Source organism: Kryptolebias marmoratus, linkage group LG2, assembly GCF_001649575.2.
Source record: "Kryptolebias marmoratus isolate JLee-2015 linkage group LG2, ASM164957v2, whole genome shotgun sequence".
In the NCBI taxonomy this organism is placed as follows: Eukaryota; Metazoa; Chordata; class Actinopteri; order Cyprinodontiformes; family Rivulidae; genus Kryptolebias; species Kryptolebias marmoratus.
In genome coordinates, this window is record NC_051431.1 from 18,827,667 (window position 1) to 18,855,326 (window position 27,660).

Below are 27,660 nucleotides of genomic sequence, written 5' to 3' on the forward strand. Positions count from 1 at the left end.
CGGGGAGAGAGAGAGAGGGCTGATGGACGTGATGGACGGAAGATGAGAGAGACAGAGTGAGACACATTAAAGAGGGAGATTACTTAAGCAACGGGATTCAGCAGTGATGGACAGGATATGGAGGGGAGAACGCGAGGAGGAGGAAGGCAAGAGAGGGGAGATAAAAGAAACCAAAAGTAAGGAAGAAAGTGAGAGTTAAATAAAGAGAAAGATTTGAAGGCCCGTCCAGAATTAAATTAAAAAGAAAAGAGAAAAACTTGAACAGGAGAGAGGAGGGTAGAGAATATACACGCTGCGGGCAGGTGGTGGGCTTCAATTTTTCAGTCACATAAAAGATTCAAATCCCAGATAAAATCTGTGAGCACTGCATATTTCTGATTGGTCCTGTGATCCGTCACACAACAAACTCTCCCTTCTTATCTCCTATCAATACACATGTTCAAAAACAAAAAAAGATAATGCTTTCACAGCACAGTTTCCGGTTGAACGGCAAACAGAGAGAGACTATTAGAGGATATCAGGGACTCAACCAGGAGGCCAAACTGTCACACCCCGTCCTGAGCAAACAAAAAGTGAGCGGATGTGTCAGCAGAGCCTATAGAGCGCGTGAGAGGAGTTAAGCCATCATCCTGTAGCACTTTAAATGCGCAGCTATTCGTTTTTGGCTGGGGCATTGCTCTCCTTTCAAATGCATTATTCTATAGGCTCCCACACAACAGAGGTTCAAAGAGATGTAGCATTCAGAAAGGACAATATGATCTCCAAATACACACACACACACACACAGGGCCAAAGACTTCTGAAAATACAGTACACGGCATTACAATATAAGTTAAAGTACATTATCCTTTTGCTTTGAAGAACTCACTGTGACCTTATGGAGAACCATGCAGTGGCTTTAGCTGCAAACTCAAAGCAGTCACAATATATAAATATTAATGCTGCATTCCTTACTTTTGAGCTGCCTATTCTGTAGATAGACTCGACTCTTGGATGCATGTTAACTACAGTATATGTTCTGTGCAAAGCACATGTGCACCTGAGTGGCAAGTGCACATGTGCCGCTCCTCACCTTTACTCCCCGAGCCGTGACAGGAACGATTTAGGACAGGCGTTTCAGTGATCCGGACATGGACGTCGACATCAAACACCAGAGCTCCCAGCCTATCGAAGTGTAATGTTTGCAACTTTCAGTCTTTTATATTTTTGATCTTCTTCAAGCACCGAGCCCGATTCATCAAACACGCCGATGTTTGAAAACGTTTCCGCACGTTAGATATGAAGCTCAACTCTGCGTCTTGTGGGAAAAGAGCAACAAGGATGAAAATATCACACGAGAAGTCAATTGAAGAGGACTTGCAAGCATAGATTTATATATTTTTTGGTCATTAACTTCTGTTTACATTATGAACCTTGAAACATGTGGAGCAGCATGCCCTCAAGTTAATATTTTCCACTCAAATCACGGTGAAAGTGTGCATCTGCAGTCTTCATCAATAAGCTTCAGGTGGACATTTGAGTTCATCATATTTAAATGGTAAAAGCTCAACACATTCATACACCGCTTTCTGCTATACAGTTTTAATACTATATAGGGAACCTGTGTATTCTTACTGAAAGCCAAAAAACCCCTACGCTCTTTAAAATACAAAAGCATGTTTACTTCAGTTACTCAAATGCAATATGATAACTTAGCCTGCTCTTTCTGGAACCCATGAATACTTTCAAACACTGAGCTTTCTTCTTGCAAGGATTTCTTTTTTTGTTTGTTTTTTTACTGTACCATTTTCCCCGCTGTTTGTTTGCTTGTGGGTCTTTATGCCTTCAGTTCTGTAGCAAGCACATGAAATCAAGCTCAACAGGGAAAAAACAGGGAAACAATAGTGTGAATGCTGAATCAGCATTCACACTATTGTTTCCCTGTTTTTTATTTTTTATTTTTCTGTGCATTTCCTACACAACCAGTATCTTCTCAAAACAGTCAAGACTTTTTTTTCCATGTTGCTAAGCTTACCAGAGCATTTGTTTTTTCCGAATGTCATGATGATAATTTAGTGAATCATTATGTATTTTCATCTGCTTATGTTACTTTTAATCATTTATTTCAATTAGATTATCTTAGCTCATGTTTTAGTTAAGTTTAGTTTAGCTTTTATATTATTTCATGTGTTTTCATGTTATTTAAGTACTTTGAACCGCCTTGTTGCTGAAAATGACTTGTATCTGCTATCTGCCTAAATAAATTAGCTCTATTTCTGCGGCCTAAGGATGTCAACCATGTTTGCTGTGCAGCAAGAACATTCAAAACAGAACGCCAGCTGTGAACCTTATAAAATAGAGTTCACATTAATCATTATAAAACTTTTCAGACTGGCGTTGTTTTAAGACAGCAATCCACTTTAGTCATTGCCTCACTCAAACTAGCTGGTATCTGTTCAATCTGGTCAGAATTAAACTTGATTTTTCCGAACTGAAGGCATTCAATGAGATATCTACAACAGGTAAGATATCACTTGTTCGTAACCTTTCTACAGAGCCCCACTTCCAAAAAATATGAACTATTGTTTTTAACTTTGCACATGTTTTTCTCTGCAATTTGATGTTTGTTCTGGCAAATGTAGATTTTTTTAGAAGCAGCAGAGCCTTTACCAGGAGTTATTCCAGGTGCAGAGCTACTCATCACACCGCTTCAACCTTTCTCTCACCTCTTCCTCGTCTCCGTCTGTCCTCTTCAACTACAATTTCTCTTTTGCCCATCTCTGTCTAACATACGTCCTCTCACATTTTCTTTACTCCTGCGCTTTTCCCCAATTCTATATACCCTGGCCTCTTGTCCTTTTCTTTTTTCACTCTTCATCTACTGTCTCTGGCCTCTCTGTTCTTTTCATCGTCTCCTCACTTCTTGTCATGTGTGCCCTCTATTTCCACTCTCTCATCAGCTCTTTTTTTATTTGTTTCTTCCCATTTCTTTTTTTTTTCACCTCTCAGTGTAGTTTCTCACTTCTTCTTTCTTCTCTGCATGTTGAGGGCATCACTGTTTACAACCAAAGTGAGTGTGTAGCCCCTGATCAGAGGCAACCGTATAGCCCAGGGAAGCAGCACACTGTCAAAGTGGATTTATTGACCTACACTTTCTCACCATTAAAACTCTTTAAAAGCGCTGGTTAGCATTCTGATAGCACACATCCTTCTGCTTCAAGTCAATGTTCTCCGACTTGTTTAGTCCAGATATTTAAAAAAAGGAGCCGAAGTACGAGGGAAAACATGCATATCCCGCTCTCTTGGACTGAATTTTATTATGTTGTGATGAATGACTTTCATCTCAATCTTATGTTTTGTGTTCCTGTCTTTCAAGTACAGCTCTGCTCTAATTTACCATAATAAAACTGATGCATGGATGGACACACTGACCACACCCCCACCCCCACACGCACACACACATTCTTGTCTTGAGGGGACGATCAGACAGCGCATCAGCCCGATTTGAATAATGGTTCTTCATTATGCTGTAGTCCCTGTATATAACACGCTAGAATGGGTTGAAAATGCCTGTAAAACGGTAAAAAATTTACTGTCTTCCCTTGACTCTCTTCCTCTCATAAAAGATGTAATATCCAGCCATTTCCAGCTTTACAAGTGCAGCGGTAATCATAATGCAATTAAAAACGCATTCAGGCAGCATCCTCATGAAATGTAATGTTGTGAGAAACAAAAAACTGAGCAAATAGAAAAACAGGCAGGAGTCAGGACAGACTATTAGTATATGTTTAATCTCAGAAAGAGTACACTGTGTACTTGTACATACGATTCTAAATCTAATCTGTGTGATGAAGATGACCTCAGGATGTCACCTGCCACTAACCTAACAGCAAACTAAAAATTGATTGGGTTGGATTTTCTACAAATAAAAAAAACAAGCCATATTCAAATTAGTTGTTCTTTATTCTTCAGCGTAATTTCACTGCTGAGAGGTTGTCAGTCTGCATCTGTAGCTGGACTTTTTTTTCTCCCCATCAGCACATGTGATTTAATCACCTTATTGCCTGCTTCATTAGTAGGTACTTTGCCTATGTGATTAGATTAGCTAATCATTTCCTCAAGTTTTGAAGGCAATTAAAAACATTTGAAACAACAAAAGCATTGCAAAAGACATTAGGCCGACATGCTTGTGTAACTTGTAGTTTAACTAATATTAATGACAGATAATGAAGATACGCAGATGTGTTCACCTGCTGCCTCTTGCTAGTGAGATTGAGGAAAATGCGGGGAGGGTTAGATGTTGGGGGAAAAAAAGCCGAGAGAGAGGAGGACACTTTGTAAAGTACGTGCAGTCTTGTTAGTGACTGGTAGCAGAAAGTAGTAAAGTGAAAGGAAAGCACAAATCTTTTGACGTGGGGTTTTGTGGAAGCATTATGAACCATCAGTGTCTTATTTTTTGTTTTTGAACAACCTCACCTTGGAGAATTAGAGTTTAACTGACAGGACTGACGAGCTAAAGGCTAGTCTGAGTGGGTTGGTTCCGTCCTAAAACTCCAGTCTTCAAAATTTCACAGCGATTCATGTGAATGCTATTTTATAAACCTTTTATATTACCACCAGTTTTACATTACACAGTTATTGTGGTGGAAATATTATGGTATTCCTGCTGGAACTGTGCCAGAATGCAACTAAACTGCTACATCTAGCTGCTGCTGCTCTATGCAATCTGTGCAAAGTGAAACTGTCTGCGGTGTAAAGGTTTATAAAAAAGTAAATAAATAAACGCTCACACGAATAACTATGATATTTTGGTGAATGAAGTTGCTTTAAGACACTACTTTGGCCTCAGCCCCACTCTGACTAGCCATTCTGTTGTCAATCCAGTCAGAATCAAACTCGATTCCTCCAAACTGAGATCAGAACAGCCGTCTACAACAAGCTAAATGTGAATCGTTCAGCACCTTGTCACAGGATCCTACTTAAAGATTTGTACTTTAGGCACAAGAGCAAAAATGCTTCATAGTCGCTCAACTTGAGAATATAATAAAACTAAAAATGCTTTGAGTTGAGTTTCTGAATGGCAATGTTTCCCGTCATCCTGTCTTTACACCACTTCAAAATATAATAACACACATATTTAGGATTCCTGTTAATGAAAACAAGCACTTTCAGTCAGTCAGCTAGGTCAACAAAGAACTGCTCTGATTAAGTGTCATGACTCTAAACACACTTCGGCGTCATCACTCGAGACAGAAAAGTTTCCCAATTTGCAACTTGTATTCATTGTATTCTTTTACTTAACTTTTTTGGTCCTGCTCAATATAGAAGGAGACCATACATTTTAAAATAGTATAAATACAACCTCAGTCAAGCACATGCTGTATTGCACTACCCAAGCCATTTTTAGTTTAAGCAAAACTAAATCAGAAGCAGCGAGTAAAAATGTATGCCCTCGCTGGTTTCATAGAAATTTAAGGGTTGTTAGGCACATGATGTTAATTAAACACATTTAACTGACTGATCATCAGCGAGTAAAAGCAGCCCAGTAAAAGCAAAAGTTTGGAAAGTTTTCTGGTCTGTAGCATTCAGATGTCTGTTAACGGAATGACAAGGATGAAAGACATCAACATAATCTTATAGAAGCAACCGGTGCTGCCCATCCATCTGGAAAGGGTAATAAGGCCATTTCCAAGCAATTTGGAGTCTGTCATTCTCGAAAGATTAATCAAAAGTGGAAAACAATCAAGACAGTTGCCAGTCTCCCAGTCCCTGTAAGTTCACCCGGAGGTCAGACTGTGCAAAGCAGGGAGAGGTGTTTGTTTTCTGTCTCTGACAGGTGCCTAACTCAAACACTGAAAGAAAAAAATGATCAATGTGCCGTGCCCTTCTTCAATTTTTCATATTTATCTGTCGTGCTAAAGTTATTTACAGATTATGTTTGATCACAATTTTTGTCCACACGTCCTCCCAGTGGATTTTTTTTTTCTTACTTTCATGTTGGTTTGGCTCAGCGTGCAGTTTTTTTTTTTGTTTTTTTTTTAAGCTTGTCTTACTGAATCAAGGTTCTATTCTTACTTATTTTGACTGAAGATGTTTCTGGACTGCAGCTGCTCTCTGAAAGCCCAGCAGGGTTTAAATACACAGAGGTCTACTTATATATGCTCAGTGTGCTGAGCCTGATAAATTATTGGAAAGGCGAATTAAGCTGCAAAACCTTTACAGTTCAATCCTTCTGGGTTAGATTCTTTTTTAGAAAGTTTGTCTTTTGGATGCATGTGTATATTTCCCAAAAGCTATTACTGATGCATTAGCAGGTAATGACACCAGGGAGAAATCCATAAAGACAAAAAAACCTAAATAAATAAATAAAAATCCTGATAATATACTCTCAGTTGGGGTATAATGACAACTCCCCTGAGACGTGTTGGATACACGTGTGTGTACATATCTTCCAGTTATTAATCCATATCACAATAAATCTTACTTGTGCTGGGCACTAAAATTAACCAGCCAGTGCCAAGATGAGAACTAAATTATGTGACAAATGTAAATTTGATTTATGGTAATTATGCTGCAATCAGGCAGCCTGGGCTGCAACTTGCATACAGACTAATTCACCTGCCAAACAAACTCATACATACAAATGAAAGTCTCTTAAAAATATATATAAACACAGATCCAATGCACCATTGAAACAGATAAGGCAATATTGTATGCCTGGGTGCTTCAGGCCAATTATGTGGAAAGCATGCATGTATATGCATTTGCGTGCGCTTGCGAAGGCAATATACCGCAATGCACATAGTAACCATAACCTCAATTATGAGCTGAAATTACCAGCAGGTTCAACTAATTCTCTGAAGGCACTGTGTGAGAGAATGTGCTGCGAAATAACGACGCAGTCGTCGTTTCACAAATTAGTTTTGTGAGCGAACCTGTGCGCTCCGCACAAATTAGTTACAAAGTCGAGCCGCGGTGCGGCGCGACGGCGAGGACTCGGGTCGGCGCGCGTGCAGGATGAGAGGGCTTCACCGCGGTGCTGTAAGTCTGGAGAGATGTGTGAAGGTGCAAATACACACACACACACTATGAGGCAGCAGGGCACTTTGTTCACGGAGTTCATTTCCTCTCCTCCCTCTTTTATCGCCGGCTTGGTTCTTATTCATCTTCATAAGAAAGCAGAGGAGGAGAAGCCAGCTCCCCTAATAGCTCACTGATTTACATGATGAGTGCTTCGCCTCGTGTAGACAAACTCCTCCAAAAGGAGACCAGAGGAGGTGCACACACACACACACACACACAGGTGTCTTCACGCAGCGTCTGGAACACGTGCAAACACGCGGCCGGGAATGTAATTTGCTTTCATAGACAAAGACAAAGAATCCCCAGGTAAACACGCGCGATCGCTGATATCCAAAAACATACATGAGGGAAGAGCAAACAGGACGCCCCCCCTGCAACAAACACATGAGTTAGCGGCCCGCACGCTGCTCCTGCTTGTTTAGCGTGTAACTCAGTTTGAAATGCTAACACCGCCGCGCGCTACGGGGGGAGTGGGGGGCAGCAGCAGCAGAGCGCGCGTGCGCTTCCTCGTAATTTACCTCGGCTCTTTCAACGCTGCGCCGCCGCCGCCGCCGCCACCGCCGAGCAGTGGCCCCATATTTTACACACAGTGAATAAAATTAATTGGGAATTTCTGGGCACACATCATTTGCACGCTGGACCCGCTTTGAATTGCAGATGAGGAACACGGGAGAGGGGTGGGAGGTGTGGGGGTGGGGGGTGCTGTAATGTACTGCAGCGTGTTTAACTGGGCCCCTCTTTCTAGTTCTGACTATTTGAGATGGGTGCGTTTGCGCGTTTGTGCGTGCGTGTGTGTGTATGTGTGTGTGTGTGAATGATTACGACCTGTAGCTCCATCATTAGGATCCATCATCAGCTGATTTATGCGTCGAGGTTATTTCTATTTATTTATTTATTTTGAAAAAATAATGACAAGGATCTGGCACGAGAAGCGCGCGCGCACGCGAGGAGCACGCGGGCCCCTGTTTGTCGGCGGACGGACACAATTAGGCGCGGAGAGACTTCTGATAGGCGCGCGGGTGCGCTTACTGCTCAGCGCGCGGCGTTCAGGACGGTAGCCGAGGAGAGAAGAGTCGGCGCGTCGCGCGCGTATAATTCCTAAAATGCATTTCACTAAGTAGCGCCTATAACGACCTCGCACTAAAACTTCTCATCCAATTTATTAGGAGAGCTTGGAGGGGGGAATTGATGATTAGGCCGCGGGAATTTGGATTAGGCTGAGTGAGGAAGTTGTGCCGATCTGACAGGTTCACGTTTATGTTTGCTGGCTGTCGACAATAACAGGTGGAACTCGCAGCTAGGGCTCCAATTAAAATCAAAATCAACCTGCCTGCTTGTAATTGCATTTCCATCTCCACGTATGCATATGTGTGTGTGTGCGTGCATGCTAAATTTAATGACGTCTAAATTTCACAGATTGCTTTGCCTATTAGACGTTTTACCCTCGTTCGCGCTTTTAATCTAGTTCGTTAGAATTTCGCGTGATCTTTACGGCTGTGTGGGAAAAAAAAGAAAGGAACAACACAAAGAGCGTATCCTGTACTCGGCTGCGCCAGTGTGTGCGTCACACACACACACAGCAGTGTGTCTTATTTCTCCCGCGAATGCCAGAGTACTTTGTGTTGCCGCAGAGATTAGACCGAGCGCCCAGACCCATCAATATCCATGACTCCTGTAAACCTAAACACACACACACCCAGTGGTGTAGAGAGCGGAACAGACCTGACACTTTCACTCACTGGTGAATGGCTGCTCTGATGTACTGAGGCTATTTAGACACACACACACACACACACAGAGAGCTGGTGATGGAGTGAAAACATTCCCTCTCCTCACCTCATGCCCAGTTGCTGGAAAGCAGCCATGTCAAGACTTGCCAATTGGCGCCTGGACTAAAGCAGCCACACAAACTTCTTTTATTTAATTATTTATTTATTTTGATAAGCTCAGTCAGTATAGCACTCTCTCTCTCTCTTTCACACGCACACACACACACACAGATTAACACAGTCAGTATTGATCACCCCCTACCCATAGACACACAGTCCTCCTCCTGTTCACACTTTTCCACGTGTTTCCGAAGTTGATCGTTCCCTTTAAAATGTTGAGTCCTTCGTAGTTTCCCTCGTCCTTGGGCTTTAATTTCCTCTCCACATCTATCATTTTCATTATCCTTCGAAAAACCATTCTCCTCTGGATTAATATTACATTATCGCTCTGATTTCTTACATCTTATCGTGCTGTAATGAAAGCCTTTTAACTACCAGAACAGTTTGATTTTTTTTTCCCCTTGTTAGAGGAATATATTACTCCACCCCCAGTCAGTGAAACAAAGGGCTCAGCGTTATCCATTGTCTGTTGCAGACACAATGTAATTTGTACTACAAGCAAACAAGACCCACAAAGAGCTTTATACAGTTTGTTCAGCTTACTGTTACTAGTGACTCTGCTTTTTTTTTTTTTTTTTTGGACATTTTTTTTTTTTCCTAAGATGAAAAAGAACATTTCCTCCATTCATTGTTCCAGCCAGTTTTAGTTTTTATGATTGTGGAAAGCAGCGTGCAGAGGCTGTGCAGCTTACATAAGAGCAGGGGTTTTTCAACTGGTGGGTTGCAGACCTCTTTCAGTCGGTCGTGAGCCTTTGTCTAGGCAAACAAATGTGAAGGGGAAAAAAAATCAACGTTATGGCTGTTATGTCAGCCTTATGGTTGATGTGTGAATAAGTGACAATCACTGTTATGTATTCAGTGAGTGGGTACTCAGCTAAAGCTACATATTTTAGGGTTTTTTTAAACTACTTCTCAGTAGTTGGACTTTTTATTCAATGTGTGTGTGTGAAAGCACTGGTGAGTTTGTTAAAAAAATATATAGGCTGAGGTATCTGAAGTGAAGCGTTTTGGTTTTAATTGAAATGCAGCAAATTGAGCTGAAAAGGTAATATTTCCCTCTCTAGCATCAACACTTGCTGGTCGTTTTGGTTTATCATTAAACTTTTTTGTTTGTGTTGGCGTACTCTGATATTCTATTCTACTAGCTCAGTTCAAAGGGCACTATCTTTACAGTCAATAAACTTAAGAAGTTGAACATTTTCCTAAATTTGGGTCATAACTTACCATTATTGGGTAATGGTGGGTTCCAAATCCACACCGGTGTAGAACCACTGCATTAGGGGTTCATCTATGTTTGTTCCCCATGTTATACTGCAAACTTAGGGTTAGGGCTAGTTAGTTTGATTGTGTGCTGAAATGTTTTCTGAGAGGAAACTGTATGTGGCATGAAAGACAAAAGAAAAAAAAGAAGTTTTGGGAGAATCTTTAGCCAAGCTAATAACGCTCTTCCCGTGTATATTGGTGGGTCGTTAATGTGGACGTTCCTACGTGGTATTTCAGCGTTTATCTTAGAAGCATGTAAATGAAGAAAAAATATAAATGGAGGAAAAGAAATGTCTGTTTAAGAGAATATTCAAAGTAGTGTAAACGGAGGCCTTGATCCCATGAAATAAATAAATGTTTCCTGTCTGCTTAAGTATAAAACTAGGATAACCATGGTTTATATAGTATTATCTGCTGTCATAAAAGGCACTTACGGTGAGAACGGACAGCACATAAATATTATGCATTAATCCAGACTTGACTCTTCACCTGGATACAGGTTCTTTTTGTTCGCTTTTGTCCTCATCTCACTGCTTTCACTCTGAGTTTATATTTCCACCTTTCTTTCCTCTGCAGCAGCATCGTGTCCTGGGTTAACATTATTCTGTGGTACTTCTAGCCCCGGTATCTTCTATCTCTCTTTGGTTCCACCCTATTTTCTGTGGTGGGGGAAATCTTTCCAAGCTCCAACAGTCCTCCTGCAGATGATAAAGAAGAACAGCAGTGGGGAAAAAAAGAAATCTTAATCAACAGATTATGTGGTTATCTGGATTTGAAAAAAAAAACACAAGCCTGCAGCCTAGTCTCTATGAAAAATTAACACACTAATTAAATTATAGAGGAAAGCTGTTTAATATGAATCACTGTCTCTGTATTGTTGTGTCTGCTTTAAAACACATTCATAATTAACAGTGTATCCTTTGATAAACCTGGGATGTTGAATATGGATGTAGACCCATTAGCAGAACTCCTGTGCTGGTAAACACCAGGCAGTGAGCGTATTAATCCAATGGAACATAAAGAAATAATGGGGGAAAACAGTAAATATGGCATAAAACGTCAGAAACCTGTATATTCAAATTGTGTTTTATTTTAATGCACATGTACTATAAGTGTGCAAGCATGTTTGCTGCCATTCCTGCATGCTTTTTTTTTGGGTTGTGGGGAGTTTATGGGAAATAATTTGTTTCACTGTGTGTGGGCGCCCGAGGCAAGCTGAAATAAGGCAACAATCAGCAGTCACCGCCCCAGGCTAACTTCATATGGTCCTCCTTTGACACAAAAACAAACACCTAACCATGGCTTGACACCGAGTTTCACATTCATTTCCTCCACGTGAATGCTACCACTCACCAGCCAGCTGTAGAGCTGAAGGTTACGGTCTATATGAGCCTAACTGTTCAATTGTGAGGATCTAAGTTTGCTACTTTGACCGTGTTGCACTGGAAAACCTCTCGAACCAAATGATAAGCATTAATTCCAAGTCATGTTTCATAATTTAGGCTCCTGCTGTTCACTTCAATGAGCTGTACGTGTTTGTTTACCTGTCCGAACAAACCAACAGTCTCTCCCGGCAGGTAGCTCAGAGCCACGCTGCAGTCTGACGATGAGGACAGGAGGAGAAGCTTGTCACCGTGTTCGCATATCTCCAGATGAGTCACGTGATCGAGGTGGGGACGAAAACTATCCAGCAGCTCAGGGAGTTCTTCACTAACTTGTTCCTCTGGCTTGAGACAGTAATGCTAAATGATACAGAAAACACATGACCTGATGAGACCTGTTGAGGCTAGAAAAAGAAAATCCTTTTTGGGTGTACAAAAACACACTTTTAATTTCAGAAATTTCTGTTTTGTTTTTGTTGTTATTTTGTTTATTTAGTTAGTTGGGTTATACACTTGGACCAGTGATTCTGTTTGTATGTGTCCTCTCAAACCCCAGCTGGTCAAAGCACATGGCAGCTCATCCTGAGCCTGGTTCTGGTTCTACCGGAGGTTTCTTCCTGTTAAAAGGGAGTTGTTTCTTTCCACTGTCACCAATGGGCTGCTCAGGATGGGAGACTGCGACACAGTGAAGATTTGACGCAATCTGCTGGATGCCTTGGGTAGATAACTTTTACTAACTGCCTTTTATAATGTATGTGTTTGTGTACAGCGCCCTGAGACAACTTTTGTTGTGACTTGGAGCTATATAAATAAACTGAATTAAACTGAACTGAATTGGATAGAGGTTTATTGGTTTGGTTGGTAGATCGGTTAGTTGACTGAATGACTGGCTTGTTGGTCCATTTGTAGGTTTATTCATTCATTCATCTTCTTTTTGACAAAACATTTTTCAATAACACTCATCATAAAAACAATTAAATTGCAGAATCTCGATTTTTTTGAACAGTTTTTAAAAATGGGATTTTACGCAACTAGCTTTTCAACACAATCGTGATCCAAAACATACAGCCATGGTTGAGAAATTGTGAACAGGAAAAAGTATATCAGTACTTTAGATTGAGTTGTATTTTAATCTCAGTCTTAATCAGAAAAATAATAAACACTGTTCTGAGCAGACCAATGTAGTCTGCCAGACCCAAGGACCTGAAGAAGAAGCCCAAGAGCCAAGAGTTTCCAGATAAAACGTACAAGAAGTTTGTTAAAATCACGGAAACTTTTTATATTGATGGCAAATAAAAGTGTTGACTCTGATGGCTGAGAAAAAGTATGAATAATTTAAATTTCTTTTTCTTATGTAAAAAGAATTAAATGGGAATAGTAACAGTTAATAATTTAAAATCTCTAACACAAAGCCTTCCATGTTTTCTCACTTAATTGGATCATTTTCCAGAGGAGACATATTAATCAAGTAAAGATTTAGTATAAATCTTGGGCTTAACTGCGTTTTTTTGTTTCCACTAGCTATGCAATATATAATTTTAGGGTGAGACCTTTCCCTAAATTGTGAAGTACTGTGTCTGAGCAGGCAAAGCCGTACACTGTGCAATCATGTTAGTCATCCATCCAATTCAAAAGAATGCTCCAGACTTGCCACAGGACAAGATTTCTCCCAGAATACTGAGCACGCCTAGCTTCTTCAACTCTGTTACATACATACATAAATCTCCATAAATTAAACTGGAAGCCAAATGAAACATAGCCATCTGAATTCATCCCCACTTATAAACTGTGACAGAGGGCTGAGCTCTGAATATTGTGGCAATAATACCCAAGAGGATGTTCTTTTACTTTGATTATGGGCATGACAGTGACGCAGCTCCGCCTTATACCAATGGCACCCTCCCAGTCTCTGTTGATTCAAGTCAAAAAGTCAAAAGGTCTCGCTGAGGTATCAGAAAGTCTTCCTTTTTTCAAACATGTGACATGAAAATGTGATCAAATGAATCCCCCTTCCTAATCCACTAATTTCTTTGGTCATTTACCACATTTCAGTGCTTTTTATGAAATATATAATAAGCAATCTTGCTCTAAGTATTCCTATTGGCCTCAAATGTTTTAAAATAAAACACCAAAGAGGATTAGTTATTTCTGTTAATAAATCGGGGTAGATTTCAGTCTTGAATGTACTCTGGCAAGCTGCTGAGGCCTCAAAGTGACAGACAGCTTGAACAACATGGCTGATCTAATCCGCTCTTTCTTCCCTGTTCATTACAGTTCTTGTCTTGATTCGTGTCACTCCCTCCGGCTCCCCAAACTCCATCACTGTCCCTGTCACTTTCTCTCCTCCTGCACAAACGCTGTGGTGGAAAGAGTGTTTTAGTGTCAACGTACCTCTATGTCCCACACTTTGATTGTTCCTTCTTTATCGGCTGTGACTAAATATTTCCCACAGGGGCTGATGGCCATAACAATAGATCCCAACTTCCCGTTGTGAGCTGTGAACTGTCCCACCAGTTGGCCACGGTGGATGTTCCAGAGCCGGACAGCACCTAAACCACCGCAGGACACCAAATCTGCACCCCCTAAAGGAAATTCACAAATAGTTAAAGCCACAGTTCAGATCCTTAGAAGTGGGGTTCTGTGGAAAGGTTGTGAATAGGTGATATTTTACCTGCTGTAGAGTAAACCAACCACAGAAATAACACAATCACCAACAACTTTTCTTTAACCTTTAAAAGCACTTACATTTTGACAGTCTGAAACTGACAAAATCATATCTGGATTTCTGATATCTGGCTAAAATTCATGGTCAGTCAGCCTCAAACGTTTTGAGAATAAAAACCGATAGAGATATGCCTGAAAAGTGAGTAATAGCTGATAAATGTGCCACAACAAATAATCACTGAAGTGAGATAATTTCAGTAACATAGCACAAAACATCCCAACAAATAGGTACTGCTTTTTTATGTGTGAATACAATACATACAAAAGAAACCTGCATCTGTAATTGAAATTGTCTTTTTTACCAACTAAAAATAGATTTAAACATAGGGAATCTGGCCTTTTTCGGGGGTTTTTTGTTTTGTTTAGTTTTTTTTTTAAAAAAGACTTCTTGTTTTTTGAGGGAACATCAATATTTTTATCAACTCCAAAACTTAAATTACGAGCTCCAACACACAGCCTCAAACTTACACAGAAGATAATTATCTGTAGAATAAAAGGGGTATGTTTTGAGAAAAAATACATCAATTTTCAAAAGAGCTGAAGATTTTTTGTTTCAGCGTTCAACAGAATATGTCACTATTATTTATTTTTGATTCAAAGAATAAAAAGAAAAAAAACGAACATTAGGTTGAATTGGGGCAAAAAAGTTTCTTTAGTCCAGTTTTCAGTACCTTTGAGACAAAGAAATATTTTAAATCTAGGTCTATCTTGCAGCTGATCAAAGTAACTGTTACCAAATAACTGAATACTTACCAGCAAATTCAAAGTATACTTTGGCTTGACATGTCCATACCTACTCTAAACACTCTCAGGCCAGGTCCAAACAGAAATGCAGTATTTCTTAATTAATCTCACTTATGGTTTCTAAAACTGTCCTTTTAAACATATCTTCATCCACACAAACATGCAGCAAACAACCCTAATTGCAGTGGTAACTATGCCAGGCCTGTATGTGGCCACAAAAATGCAACAAAAACAGAGAAACAAGGTGTGAAGTGTATGCTTGAAGCTTGTGTCCTGGGTGCAAAATGTAAACACAACAAGAAAAAGAGGACACCCTTAGGTTATAGGTTAGATTAGAGGTGAGCCTGTGACTGAATTGCTTTGTAAAAGTTGGTTTTGGCTGGCACAAAAATGTAAAGGTGGCTTTATTCTGGAACCCCTTTGCAAAAAATATCATTTTAGAGCTCCTAAAATGCCAATTCCATGTGGATGCAAGCCTGAAGCAGTAATAAAAAATAAAATAAAAACGTTTACATATTCTCAAAAACCTTGTGTGAGTGTCCCCTAAGATGCTAAGGAAATACAGGTGATTTATTTATTTATTTTTAAAACGTCTTACCCTTAGCTGAAGTGCGATGAGGTATGAAAAGCAGTCTGGTGATGACAGTGGAGCCCTCTGTTGAATTTAGAAGTCGAGGAGGGACCCACGATGAGCAAAATGTTGAATAAAAAAGACAGAAGATCGACAGGAAACGGATCAGAAAAAAAGAAGTCAGGTTTACTCATCTTCACTTCCTAAAAGCGGAGAGCAAATTTCACCAGATAATTGTCGAGCACTGAATATATTTGCATTTGTCAGAGTGGGACCTCGCCGTTTTCTTAACTTTGTGTTCACCTTGTCGCTGCAGTTTTTTTACAGCCTTTTCTGTGCTGCTGTTCCACACAACGATCTCCCCATCGTCACTTCCTACACACGCCAGAACAGAGACAAACAAAAGGCTACAATACATTAGAAACCTGAAGGACGTGTTAGCACAATTAATGCAAAAGCTTTTATATTTACATCTTCTCCTCGCTGACAATGAAATGCTCATAGCAGATATGTAACCAAAGCACTTTTTGTCAGCCCAACACCATCTTGTTTAGGAATCACACATAACAGCCACTAAAACCACTTCAAGCCCTTAACATCTGTCCCCAGCTGCCATCTGTTTCACCACTCAACTCTAACTCAACTCTTAATTTCACCTCACAGGAAAACAGTTTTTACATGATTTCCATAATACCCGCATGAGAACCAGTGCATTGTACATATATGAGCATGTTTAGAGAGGAGGAATCTTATCAGAGGTTTTGACAGTCAAACGTTAGGAGGTAAAGAATGTGTGAAGAGTGTGTTCACTGCTGGTGCTGAGCATGTGTGAATAAAAAAAAAAAAAAGGTGTAAAGTTTATGAGCGTGTGGGTCGCTTGTATTATTCATGCAGCTCAGAGCCAGCGTCTGTATTTCAAGTGACTTTTAGCATGTCGTTTGTGTGTGAGGCTAGACAGAATGTACATATCTGCATCCTCTACGCAACTTCCCTTATTAGGTTGCAGGAGTGGCTTGATGCGCCGAGCGTGGGTAATTTATCAGCTCATACAGTATACAGAACAAACCCCGGAGCAGAATACTAATAACACAGAACAACAAAAATGCCTTACATTCCGGTAAGTGTTTATATTTTTAAGAATTAAATAGTAATTTGGCCCAACATTTTCTTTCTTCTTCATAACAAAATCCCAGGCAGGTGCATAAAACTGCATGTGCTGCTCGACTAAATCTGTCTAAATGCATAAAAGTGTGTTTATATTACTTTGACCAGATTTATAAAAGTTTGTGCACTTTTGGTTCTCTTTTACAAATCTGAATCATAAAGAAATTCTTCACACATGCACGGTCCTAATGTCCTCGCCCCCTTTCAACCATGAGAAGGTGTGGGCACTCCGTTAACTCATCTGCAGAGACTGCATCCTTTGCAGCACTGTTGTACAGACGTTGCAATGAAAGCAACAGCAATGACGAGTCGCAGTTTTACAGAATGTGAAAATGACGCGTTTTAGCAATGAAGAAGGAAAAAGGAATCTGTTTTTATTGACCGGTAAATGTTCTGGGATCGCAACCACAATAAAAGCTGCTAGAAGAAAATAATAGAAGCAATGAACTCCGTAAGCTCAGAGCAAAGGGCCCTGCAAAAGTGTATAAAAAAGATATGATTGTATTAAAACCATAAAATAGCGTCTGAGTGATTTCATGACAGAATCAAAGATAAGGCTTTACTTGGCTCTATTATTTGGACCAAGACCATCTGAGCAATCTCTTTTTAAATTATTTGTATGTGAAAGGTTTTCTGATTATGTTAGAGCAAGGATCATTACTTACAACCATTATGCATGGGTGTAGCACCTACAAAAAAAAAAATTATTACAAAGCTAATGAAAGGAATTAAACTAAAACTGAGCAATCTTTGTGAAAATTGCACTTTCAATGAATACAATTCCAGACGGATAACAGACATGGCAGTAAGGGCACATGGCTGTCCCCAGGTCAGGAGGGTGTGGGACTAGATACAAGTGATGATTTGATACAGACTTTATTCAAACAATTGTAGCAATTTCTTCTGATCCAAGTCAATGCACAGCGTTGGTAACTGGGTATAAAGATGAGGCAGACCTGGAACAGGTTGGTCTTTATGTCAGAGGTTATCCCACATGTTCAATTGAGCAAAGATCAGGAGGACTGGGTGACCACAGGAGGACCTCTATGTTATTCAGGCAGTCCGCAAACACATGTACCAGAACATACCTGCGTCCTGGAATTATGGTGTCACCCCATACCACGATGACAGAAGTAACAATGGTCTTCTCTCAATATCACCAGATGTGCAAACGATGGTCATACATGTCAATGCAGAACCAAAATTTGTGACTGAACAAACCAAATATCCATCATCATCAATCGCTGCCTCCTGGTTATCGCACCTTTCCAAACACAGCCATCTCGTCTCTGGTGATAATTGCATGCGTGAGATGGTGAAGTCATAGTCCTTCTGATGCCAGTAGTCAAGACACGGTGCAGGATGACAGGGTGTTGTAAAAAGTGCAATGCCACCATGAATGCCTTCATTGTCCAGATGGGCAAGTACCTCGCAATCTGAACAATGTGTATATGCATGTGTACCAAATGACATCCACATCAGACCATTGGGCAGTGATATCTTTTTTTTATTTTATGTTTTATTTTCTTTGTCAGAGAGTGTTTTAGTTAGAGTATTTTCTGTTACAAACTGTGCCGGGTTATGATTTCATATCAGTCTTTACTTTTTTCCAAAACACAAGAGCATGCTTGGTTGTAGGTTGGACTCACCCCCCTTATCAATACCAGTTTGTGCCAAAACAGGTCTATGCGTGGTTCTTTAGCACAAGCCTTGTTTATCCCTCTCAGGCTCAAATTAACTTTTAGTAACAGGAAAAATCAGATATGTTGTTGCAATGCCTGCCTTGAGAGGGTTATACATCTTGCCCCTGGATTCTGAAAGTACCACCAATGGAAACGAAACACCAAAAGTTCTGTTTGAGATTTGTTGTGCCAGTAATGGTTACTGGAGCACGAGGGGCTACAAATGGGAAATGACATCATCTCACGTAAAACTTCATTTATCTGATTTGATGCAGCACATTCTTGTGATCCAAAGACATTTACTCAACCTTTGTTATGCGTGTGGAAATGCTCTCCAATAAATACACTGACCAAACACCCCCTGCTCACAAAGAAAACTCATTGTTGTCAAAAGTATTTTGATTTCTGTCCAAGCAATTCCATTTGAGAAACATTCTGGTCATCAATCAAAGTTCAGATGAGTTGGAGCTTGGCTGCTCAGAAGTTATTCAGCCACGAGGGATTAAGGGATCCGAGGAAAGTCGGAAGAGTGAAAAGTAAGGTTGCGATTTGAAGAGGTACACAGAACCCCAGTGTACATGTATCTTACTGTGTATATGTGTGCGAAAGATAGTGTTTGTGTGTGAGAAGTCAAGCGGAACCTTGCAAAGACTGAATATGAATGAGGAGGCTCGGTCCCACATAAACCAAATGTTCCTGCTGCAACTGGAGACACAAACAAACAGATCTGCGTGCACACGCACACATATGAAAAATGCACAAACACACATAGTGCTCTTGAGTATGCTAGAGTCCAAACAAAACTTTAAATTGACTTTTATCACTGGTGGCCACGATGCCACCACTGTTTTCACTTGGCGGCACTAATGCATAACTTGGCGCCACATGTGCTTTGATGTGACAAACGCAGCCCTGAGGAATATGCTGCCAAGTTCACTGCTTTTAACATGCTGTGGTTGTACTCAGCGGATTCCTGCGGGAAGAATCAGCAAAAGGAAACTGTTAATGCGAAAAGCGCACTTGTATTTTAAACTCGTGATCAGATAAGTGTGGATGTACAAGATTCAAAGACAATCCGCACTATTTTCAAGGGTCAAGGAATAACAAAACATATGACATCAGGAGACCAAGGAGAAATTTCTGACTGACTTTTTCTTCTTTTACAATCCTTCAGAAAGGTTATATGGATAAACAGACATCTCCAGTCAAAGAAAGAAGATTTAACATGAGACCTTGAAAACTGTTTTCTCTTTAATAACACAGTAAAAGGAAACTATTCTTGACGGATGCTTCCTTTCTCTAGATGAGATTTGGCTCACTGAGGCAGGGAGATAATTGAATTTTTAACACCAATTTTATTACAAGGACCAAACATAAGCAGGTTCTAAAATGTGTGCAGTAATTGCTTACCTTCTTGAACCAGATACAGTCTTTCATGGCAGTTGTTAGGTCTAAAACAGAATGAAGTTCCTTTAGGTACCAAACCAAAGTACAGTTTGTCTTTCACACCACGTCAACCTTCTTCTAGTTCATGCAGAGATTGAAAAGGTGCCATAGAACCTTACAGATGGTTCACGCTGGGTTTCAGTGTCAGATAGACAGAAACACCATCTGTACTTTAAAACTTTTTTTACGAAGTGACTGGAACTTGCTCTCTAGCTTTTTCCCCCCACACACATCCTTGATTTTACATGGCTTATTTTCAGCTTCATCTGGACATTTCAAAATGAGTCTTTCTACATTTTTAGAGAGTTCCCTGAAAGCACCGGTGATCAGTTCTGAGACCCATCTGTGTGGATGATGTTCTCCACACAGATGGCTCACAGAGTGCATCCAACCTGGAATCTCATAAACAGTTCTGTAATATAGCAGCAAACACAAGGCCTCTTTAATCTGTCTCTGGCCATTCATAAATCACCATTTGAGCTGGCAATGTCTCATAATGGTGTGAGCTTTTACAAATGGAGCCGTAATCATGGAACCACAGAAGGCTTGGAGAGTAAATAAGCAACTTTGACGTGGTGCATTACTCCTAAAATGCGTGCCGAACACATCCCGATCAGTCTGTGCTGGGTACACAGACCAGCTGTTCTCACCACATTACTCCCTCGAGATGAGATGCTCACTTACGATTTCAAAAAACTGACCATTAGGGCTCTAACAACTCTTGGTGGCTCAGAGCAGAAAGAGTGAAGTTCAACCCCCCATGTCTCATTGATCTTTTCAGAAGTCACATCAAGACTACAAGAGGATGTGTCAGGCATGGCTTGAAAGTTTTTTATGAAAGGGACACCTGTTTGCCTGTAAAGTCTGAAACCACAATAGAGAAGTTTTTATGGAATTTGCTTGGACCACTGTAAAAATTTGTGGTTTTTATTCAAAATTATTTTTGTATCCGTTTCTCTGCCAGATTGTGCTTAACATGTTCCATTTTCAAAATGTGTTTTACATGGTTCATTATTGGTCTACAAACCAACTCAGTCTTCAGTGTAAGTAATTGTAGACCTCTGTGTAAATAGCCAGAGTTTTACACAATGATCTGTTAGCACTTTGAGATGTTTGAGATGACTCTCGGCTACTGTCACACCAAACTTTAGTTTAATATCTGTGCAATTGACTGAGTTATAGCCAGTTTTGTGTTTGCTAAGGTCAATTAGCTGTGGTGGCCATCTTGAATTGGGTTGACACCAAAAGTTAATTAGTTGGAGTTTCATTAAAAGCTGTTCAGTGTTCCATGTGATATTTACAGACAAACAGGGTCGACTTCAACAGTTAATGCCAAAGTTTTCAACAAAGATCTTGTGTGATTTATTAGTTCTCGGCATATGTGTTAAAGATGATGTTCAGCTACAACCACAGCAAGTTTCTGTTCATTATTTGCAAATATACAGATATACTCTTAAGGACAGAAAAAGTGCCAATTCCTTTTTCATCATCCCCACTGAGAAAGCTCTAATGGACATAATTTAAATTAGAATGATATTGTGGAGGCTGCATTGAGGAGGCTGTGTGTGTGCATACAGAAAGTAAAATCACGCTAAACTAAAAAAAAAACTGAAAAAGTTTCTTCATTTTAAAACAAGATCCTAAATTGTGCTTTTGTTCCAGCCACTAATGCTCATTTCCTTCTGCTTTGAAAAAACCCATCATCTACCCGACCACCTTTATCCTTCACTTTATCGCTTTTCTCTCTGTGACTGATCTGTCATGAAAAGCTATAGAAGGTCTGCGCTTTTTTATTTGCTCTCTGCTTGCATGGATTGGCAAAGTTATTCACCCTTTTTTTTTCTTTAGAAGTAAGTAAGCCAAAGTGGTGCAACTTCACAAACTGAGGAGCATAAGGGGGCAAATTGGGTGCAGAATATTTGTAGCTTGATGGTAATGAAAGTGGACGAGAGATTGGAGGACCGCTTGTTGTATCCTCAAGGCGTTTAAGTCCAAGGAAGTAAAGAGTGCCAAGATGCCTTGTTGGTATTTTAGTATGCTCTCTTTACATGGTAAAGATTTTAAACAGGTCACCGATTTTTGACATAAAGTGTGAGGATGCTGATTTTCTTAAGTAATAAGCACAACATCTGCTTTTTTTAAGGATGACTGACAGTCTAAATCTGCCTAATTTAAGCCATAAAGACAAAAAAAAAATAGTTAAAAAGCTACCAGACAAATTTTGAACATAAGTTTTAAAGTCTGCAAAAGTTCACATTAGTGGGAAAAGTAATGAAGAGATTGGAAGAGGCGAGACGGCTTCATTAGCCAGAGGCACCAAGCGTTTCTAAATTTTAATGATTTTAAGCTTTTACACTGATTTTTGTATTACAAAGCTGTTTCATGCTACTGAATCCACACTCTGATCAGTTTATAATTGTAACAAAAGATAGGTTTGTACACAGCAATTTCACTTTAGCTCTTACTTTCTGTATAAGAAGTGTTCATCAAATGGAACCAAAGTAGTTATACTGTACTGTAAATATATATATATATATATATATGGGGGTATTGTTATTGTGTATTTAAATATTTACTGATTATGTAATGACTTTTCACCTTCAAAGTAATATGAAGGTGGAATTCAGATCAATTTATTTTTTTCAACTGTATAAGTTTATTGAAAAATAGACCTGAAACAAGCAATTTACATTAGAGAACCCAGCAGCATACAAGAGGTTCTTTTGTTGTTCTGTTTGAAAGAGCAGGCTGAAAACTGAGCTGATGTGCAGGAGTGCTCAACAGTCATTTGAAACATTTATGTCTAATTAGCGCAACACAAGGACAAGGTCACATCATGCAATGAAAATGATTTTCTTATATCTAATACTCATTAGATATTCCTCCATTAATATATCACTTAGTGTAATAATCATCTCCTGTATTAAATCTGTTTCTGCTCATATTTAGGGATAAATAAAAACTATTCACGAGGTTTGTAAAGCTGCAAGGATTACTTTAGGTGCAGAAGGCCAAAGAGGTGCAAATGCAAGTGCACTTGTTCTATAGCTTGTGAACTGTGATTGTTTTTTTTTTGTTTCTGCCTGCATATGTATCCATATAAAAACATGCAGTTATTTCCAGCTGAGAACGAAGAGCGGAGCTTGGTTCCTTTGATAACAACAACACTTACTATAATCAGCAGATAACTGCTCCAAGTTATTTTTCCATTTCAGTGAAGTTTCTTTTTAAAAATTCTCTTTAATTCCCTTGCCTTTGTTTATAACTCTTTCCATCTCTCTTGTTTTTTTTTTCTGCACAAGCACTCAGCTTGTTCTCCATCCAAGCTGTGAGAGTGTAAAGAAGGAGAATGCACAAAACTGCAGGCGTGCAAAGGTTGAGCAACGAGTCTCTGTGCATTTCTGTGCAAATGCAAGTTCAGTGACGAGATGCTGAACAAGTTAGGTAATAAAAGACACTTTCTCAGTTGTGTGTGTTGTAAAAGGAACAATGGTGACACCTGTAAAAACACACACCTGTTACAAGAGTCTGCGGAGGCTGGAACGCAGCACAGAGGACATTACTGTCGTGCTGAACACCCCCGTTCCATTCAGAGGGCTCAACAACAGGCTGGGAGAAGGAATGCAGATGGAAAGCTGTTAAAACCCTGTGGAGACAAACACAGAGGGAAGAAGACGGTAAGTTCAAGCGTCCAACAATGTGTCACCTCAACGTGACAGGAATTCGATATGTTGATACCAAAAATAATTATATAAATGCTTAGCCTAAGTAGTTTACCAGTTGTAAAGATCTTACGTGGATAAAAGTTTATAAGTTTTATTATCAGCACTTACACAGAGATATTGAAAATAAATGTCAGAGTCAAGAGATCCTAGTTAGTCTTTATCTACTATAAAGTATATTTGCTGAAATGCTAAACATGTAGGGAGGCACAAGTGAACCCAACTGGCCTCGAGTTGCTGTAGGTTCTGGACATTGTGGGGCTGTTATGGCTGACATGCCTCCAGTGTCACATCTAGGACTGCCTGTGGAGTAGCAGACTGGGGTACCACCTATTGAGGGGTCACACTTCCCAGTCTCCTTGCATGGGAAAGTTTACTCAAGGGTGTTGGAATGGAGGCTGATCAGTTGTTGGTCAGAGCCTCCATTGTCCATTTGTGATCATGACCAATTGTTGGTCGAAGGGTGAACTTCAAATTCACCCTTTACCCTTGCAGAGTTACTAAAGAGGTCATAGGAGTTGGACTGCCCAGTTCACATGTGCCCTGTCGAACTGAAGAAGGCTTATGATTGTCTCCCATGAGGCATTCTGTGAGAATGTGAGTTTTCCGGTCCCTGTATGACCACAGCAAGAGCTGTGTTCACATTCCTAGCACAAAGTTCAGTTTGTTTCTATCTCCATCAGGGCTGTTCCTCGTCTCTGATCATGTTTGTAGTGTTCACGGACAGAATCTCACAGTGCAGTTGTGGAGAGAAAGGTGTCTCAGGGGCAGTTTGAAGCTGAGTGAATGGCTGGGATGAAAGTCAGCTCCTCCAAGTCTTGAGGACATAGTTCTTATCCAGAATAAGGTGAAACGAATCCACCGGGTCCGGTGTTCAAGTATTTGGGAGTTTTGTTCATGAGTGAGCCCAGTCATAGGGATGCTACTCCATTTTGTTGTGGTAAAGCAGGCGCTGAGCCGGAAGGCAAAGCTCTCAGTTCTAGTCTTCACTTGTGGTCATGAAGTATGGATCATGACTGAAAGAAGAAGGATGTAAGTAGCTGAAATGAGCTTCCTACGTAGGGTGGCCAGGCTCAGCATTACAAATAAGATGAGGCGCTAAGTCATCTGGGGAAGCCCTAAGTAGAGCCGCTGCCCACTACATTGAAATGAGTCATTGTAGATGGTTCAAGCATCTGATTAGGATGCCTCCTGGACGCCTCTCTCTGAAGGATTTTTTTGGAACGTCCAACTGAAAGGAGCAAGAGCTGGAGAGTGCCACAGGGGAGGGGTGTGTGTGTGTGTGTGTGTGTGTGTGTGTGTGTGTGTGTGGGGGGTCTGGATTTTACTCCTGGACCTGATATCTCTGCAACCAGACCACAGATAAGCAGAAGCCAATAAATGAGTGGAAAATAAACATGTAGTGTTTCAAAGCTGTAGACATAAAAAAAACATGAGATTATTGGAACAATTTTATGACTTGATGTGTGGTTTACTATACAGTAAAGCATCTTATTTTAAAAGCACACTAGGATTAGAACCACATTCAGTAATTCTCAAAAAATGAACTTCATTTTATTTTTTCATATTTATATTGTCCATATTGTCATCTCATCAATGTGTCTTCGCATTTTCTAGCTAATAAATGTTATTAAAACTTCAAATTTAAAGTTCAGAGGTAGATTAAGTGTTTTTTTACAGCAGCAGTGATGCAATTTTGCAGTGGCAGCAGCAACAGATTTACAGGTTTGCAAAAACCATATTAGTGCCACAAAAATAATAACATTATGAGTTGCACATAAGCATTAGCAATATAGCCAGATTAACAAGCAGTGGAAGCAATAAAGAGTCATAACTGTGTAAACAGTAAGAGGTATAACAGTGATAGTAGCTGTGACAGCAGCATTAACAGCATGTATAAAAAGTAGCTGTGGCAGTAAAATTGGTAAAATATGTACACAAGATTCATTCATTTTGAGACCAGACAAAAAGCTTTCTGAGTTCCAAAATAAGAAGTAGCATTTTCCTAATTTTGTAAGGCTGTAAACGTGACAGATCAGTACCAGCAGAAACTGTATTTGACTGAAATGGATTGTATTTTATCTCTCTGCAGCTCCTTTAAAATTTGCTTTATACTCGTAACATCTGATGACAGTCTCTGTAATGAATGTGAGTACAGTTTCTTTACCCCACAGTGCTTTGAAGGAGGGATATGAATATGCAACACCTTCATATTTATCATCTCAGGAGGGCTTTCAGCACACCTGCAAAGAGTTCTCCTTTTCTAAACTTTTATTTTTCTGTCATCCCAGCACTTTTTTTATTCTGCAGACGTGCAGGTACAGTCTATAAAATGAAATAATGATGCAGTATCTGGCTTCTAACTGAGAAGCATGTCTGTCAGCAGGATGTGGATATTTCGACCTGTGTGAGACTGTTTGGGCAGCGAAGTGCTACAGGACTTTGAATTAGATGCCATGTGATATGCCGCTGTATGGATTAAACTGGGCGCTATTTCATGCGAAGAAGCAGGAAGTTATGCGAGTGATGAAAGTCATAACGACACTATTTTCTTTTACCGCTGCTGATCTGTCGTCTCTGTTCTTTGTGCCCACTGTGAAACCATGGTGAGCAAAAAATTGTCTGTTGAGGCGTGTGTGGGGGTGGGGGTGGGGGGTTACTCATGTTGTGGGGAACTTAAATGTGTTTACACAGTCACAATTTTAGAACTTGTCTTCCTTACTGAGACAGAAAAACTAGTTCAAATGACCTCAAAGACATGTTTTAGGGTTGGGTTAAACTTGGGTTAGGATTACAGGTATAAAAAGGTAAATATTAGATATGGTGAAGCTGAGTAAATTTAAAGAAAATTAATTGTAATGCCCTCTGAAGTCACAGAAACACAATCCCTGTGTGTGTATGTGTGTGCGTGTACACGTGGAAACGAGAAAGAAAGAGTGGAAGTCGTATAACTTGACGACAGCATGCTACTGAGTTCAGCTCACTGGGTGTGAAATGATGATGATGATGAAGAGCAGATGTGATGTGGATACACAAAGGAGACACACACACATTCACACAAATCTGAGGTGGTGATGGTAAAGCGAATGTGAGCGCCCCAGAGCGTTCTGACTTGTTAGGGTCCAGATGTCTGGTTGGCTCTGAGTTGTTGGCACGCAGACGCAGCGGGAAAGGACAGATAGAAACACACACACTCACACACTCTTCTGCACTTCTATCTTTGTGAGGACAACCGCTGACAAAAAGTATCTCATTTCTCTGAAGCCTCACAATACTGGAACTAGTTTAACCTGGATCCTGAAATCTTAAGCTTTAAACAGTTTCTTTTTTTTCCCTAAAAATGAGCCTGTCTAAAACTGGTCCAATATACTTTAAGGTTCATCAAATTATCCATCCACCCATCATGGGTCATGTGCATAACAGCCTAAGTAGCGATCCTTGGACCTCCCTCTCCCCAGCTACCTCTTCTAGCTTATTTGGGTCTCCAAAGGTTTCTCAAGATACAATATTTTCATCAAGTCCATTTCTATCTGCTTAGTAATCTGCTCCCAGTGGGACTTGTCCAAAACACCTCCTTGAACAAAAGGTGTCCAGAAAACATCTTTACTAGATGCCAGAACCACCTGAACTTGCCCTTTTTAATGAAGAGGAGCATCACCTCCACTCTGAACTCCTCCTAAATAGCCAGTGTCTTCCCCCTTTCTCTAAGACAGCAAAATAACACATTTAAAAAGAAGGTAAAATAATACCCATCAGTGGCAAGGTCTTGTATGTCTGAGACACCAGGTTTACACTTTTAAACATGTGTGGCGTCACTAGACGGAAGTTTGGATTTTATGGGATTTTAGTTCCAATAGGTTGCTCAACAACGCCACTCTGGGAATTTCACCCAGAGAATATTACCTCCTGTCTGAGGCACACAGGTTCAGTTGTGCGAAGATTTAAAACATCTGAGGCAGTTCACAATTATAAAAGAAGTTTTATTAAATTCTCCTAAAAAATGTTCATTTT

At 40.1% G+C, this 27,660-nt stretch overlaps 1 protein-coding gene across 5 annotated transcripts in view; it reads right to left on the minus strand.

The window, feature by feature from the left end:
- Positions 1-9,658: 9,658 nt before the first annotated feature.
- Positions 9,659-27,660, minus strand: part of LOC108240470 (WD repeat-containing protein 49) — a 51,266-nt gene continuing 33,264 nt past the window's right edge. For all 5 annotated transcript variants that reach the window (XM_025007592.2, XM_025007589.2, XM_025007591.2 and 2 more), the window contains 6 exons: positions 23,443-23,573; positions 15,939-16,010; positions 15,663-15,719; positions 13,988-14,178; positions 11,759-11,956; positions 9,659-10,912 (listed from right to left, as the gene is read on the minus strand). In XM_025007592.2, the coding sequence (XP_024863360.1) occupies positions 10,814-10,912; positions 11,759-11,956; positions 13,988-14,178; positions 15,663-15,719; positions 15,939-16,010; positions 23,443-23,573 (748 nt within the window). In that variant the 3' untranslated portion in view covers positions 9,659-10,813. The remainder of the gene's footprint in view (positions 10,913-11,758; positions 11,957-13,987; positions 14,179-15,662; positions 15,720-15,938; positions 16,011-23,442; positions 23,574-27,660) is intronic.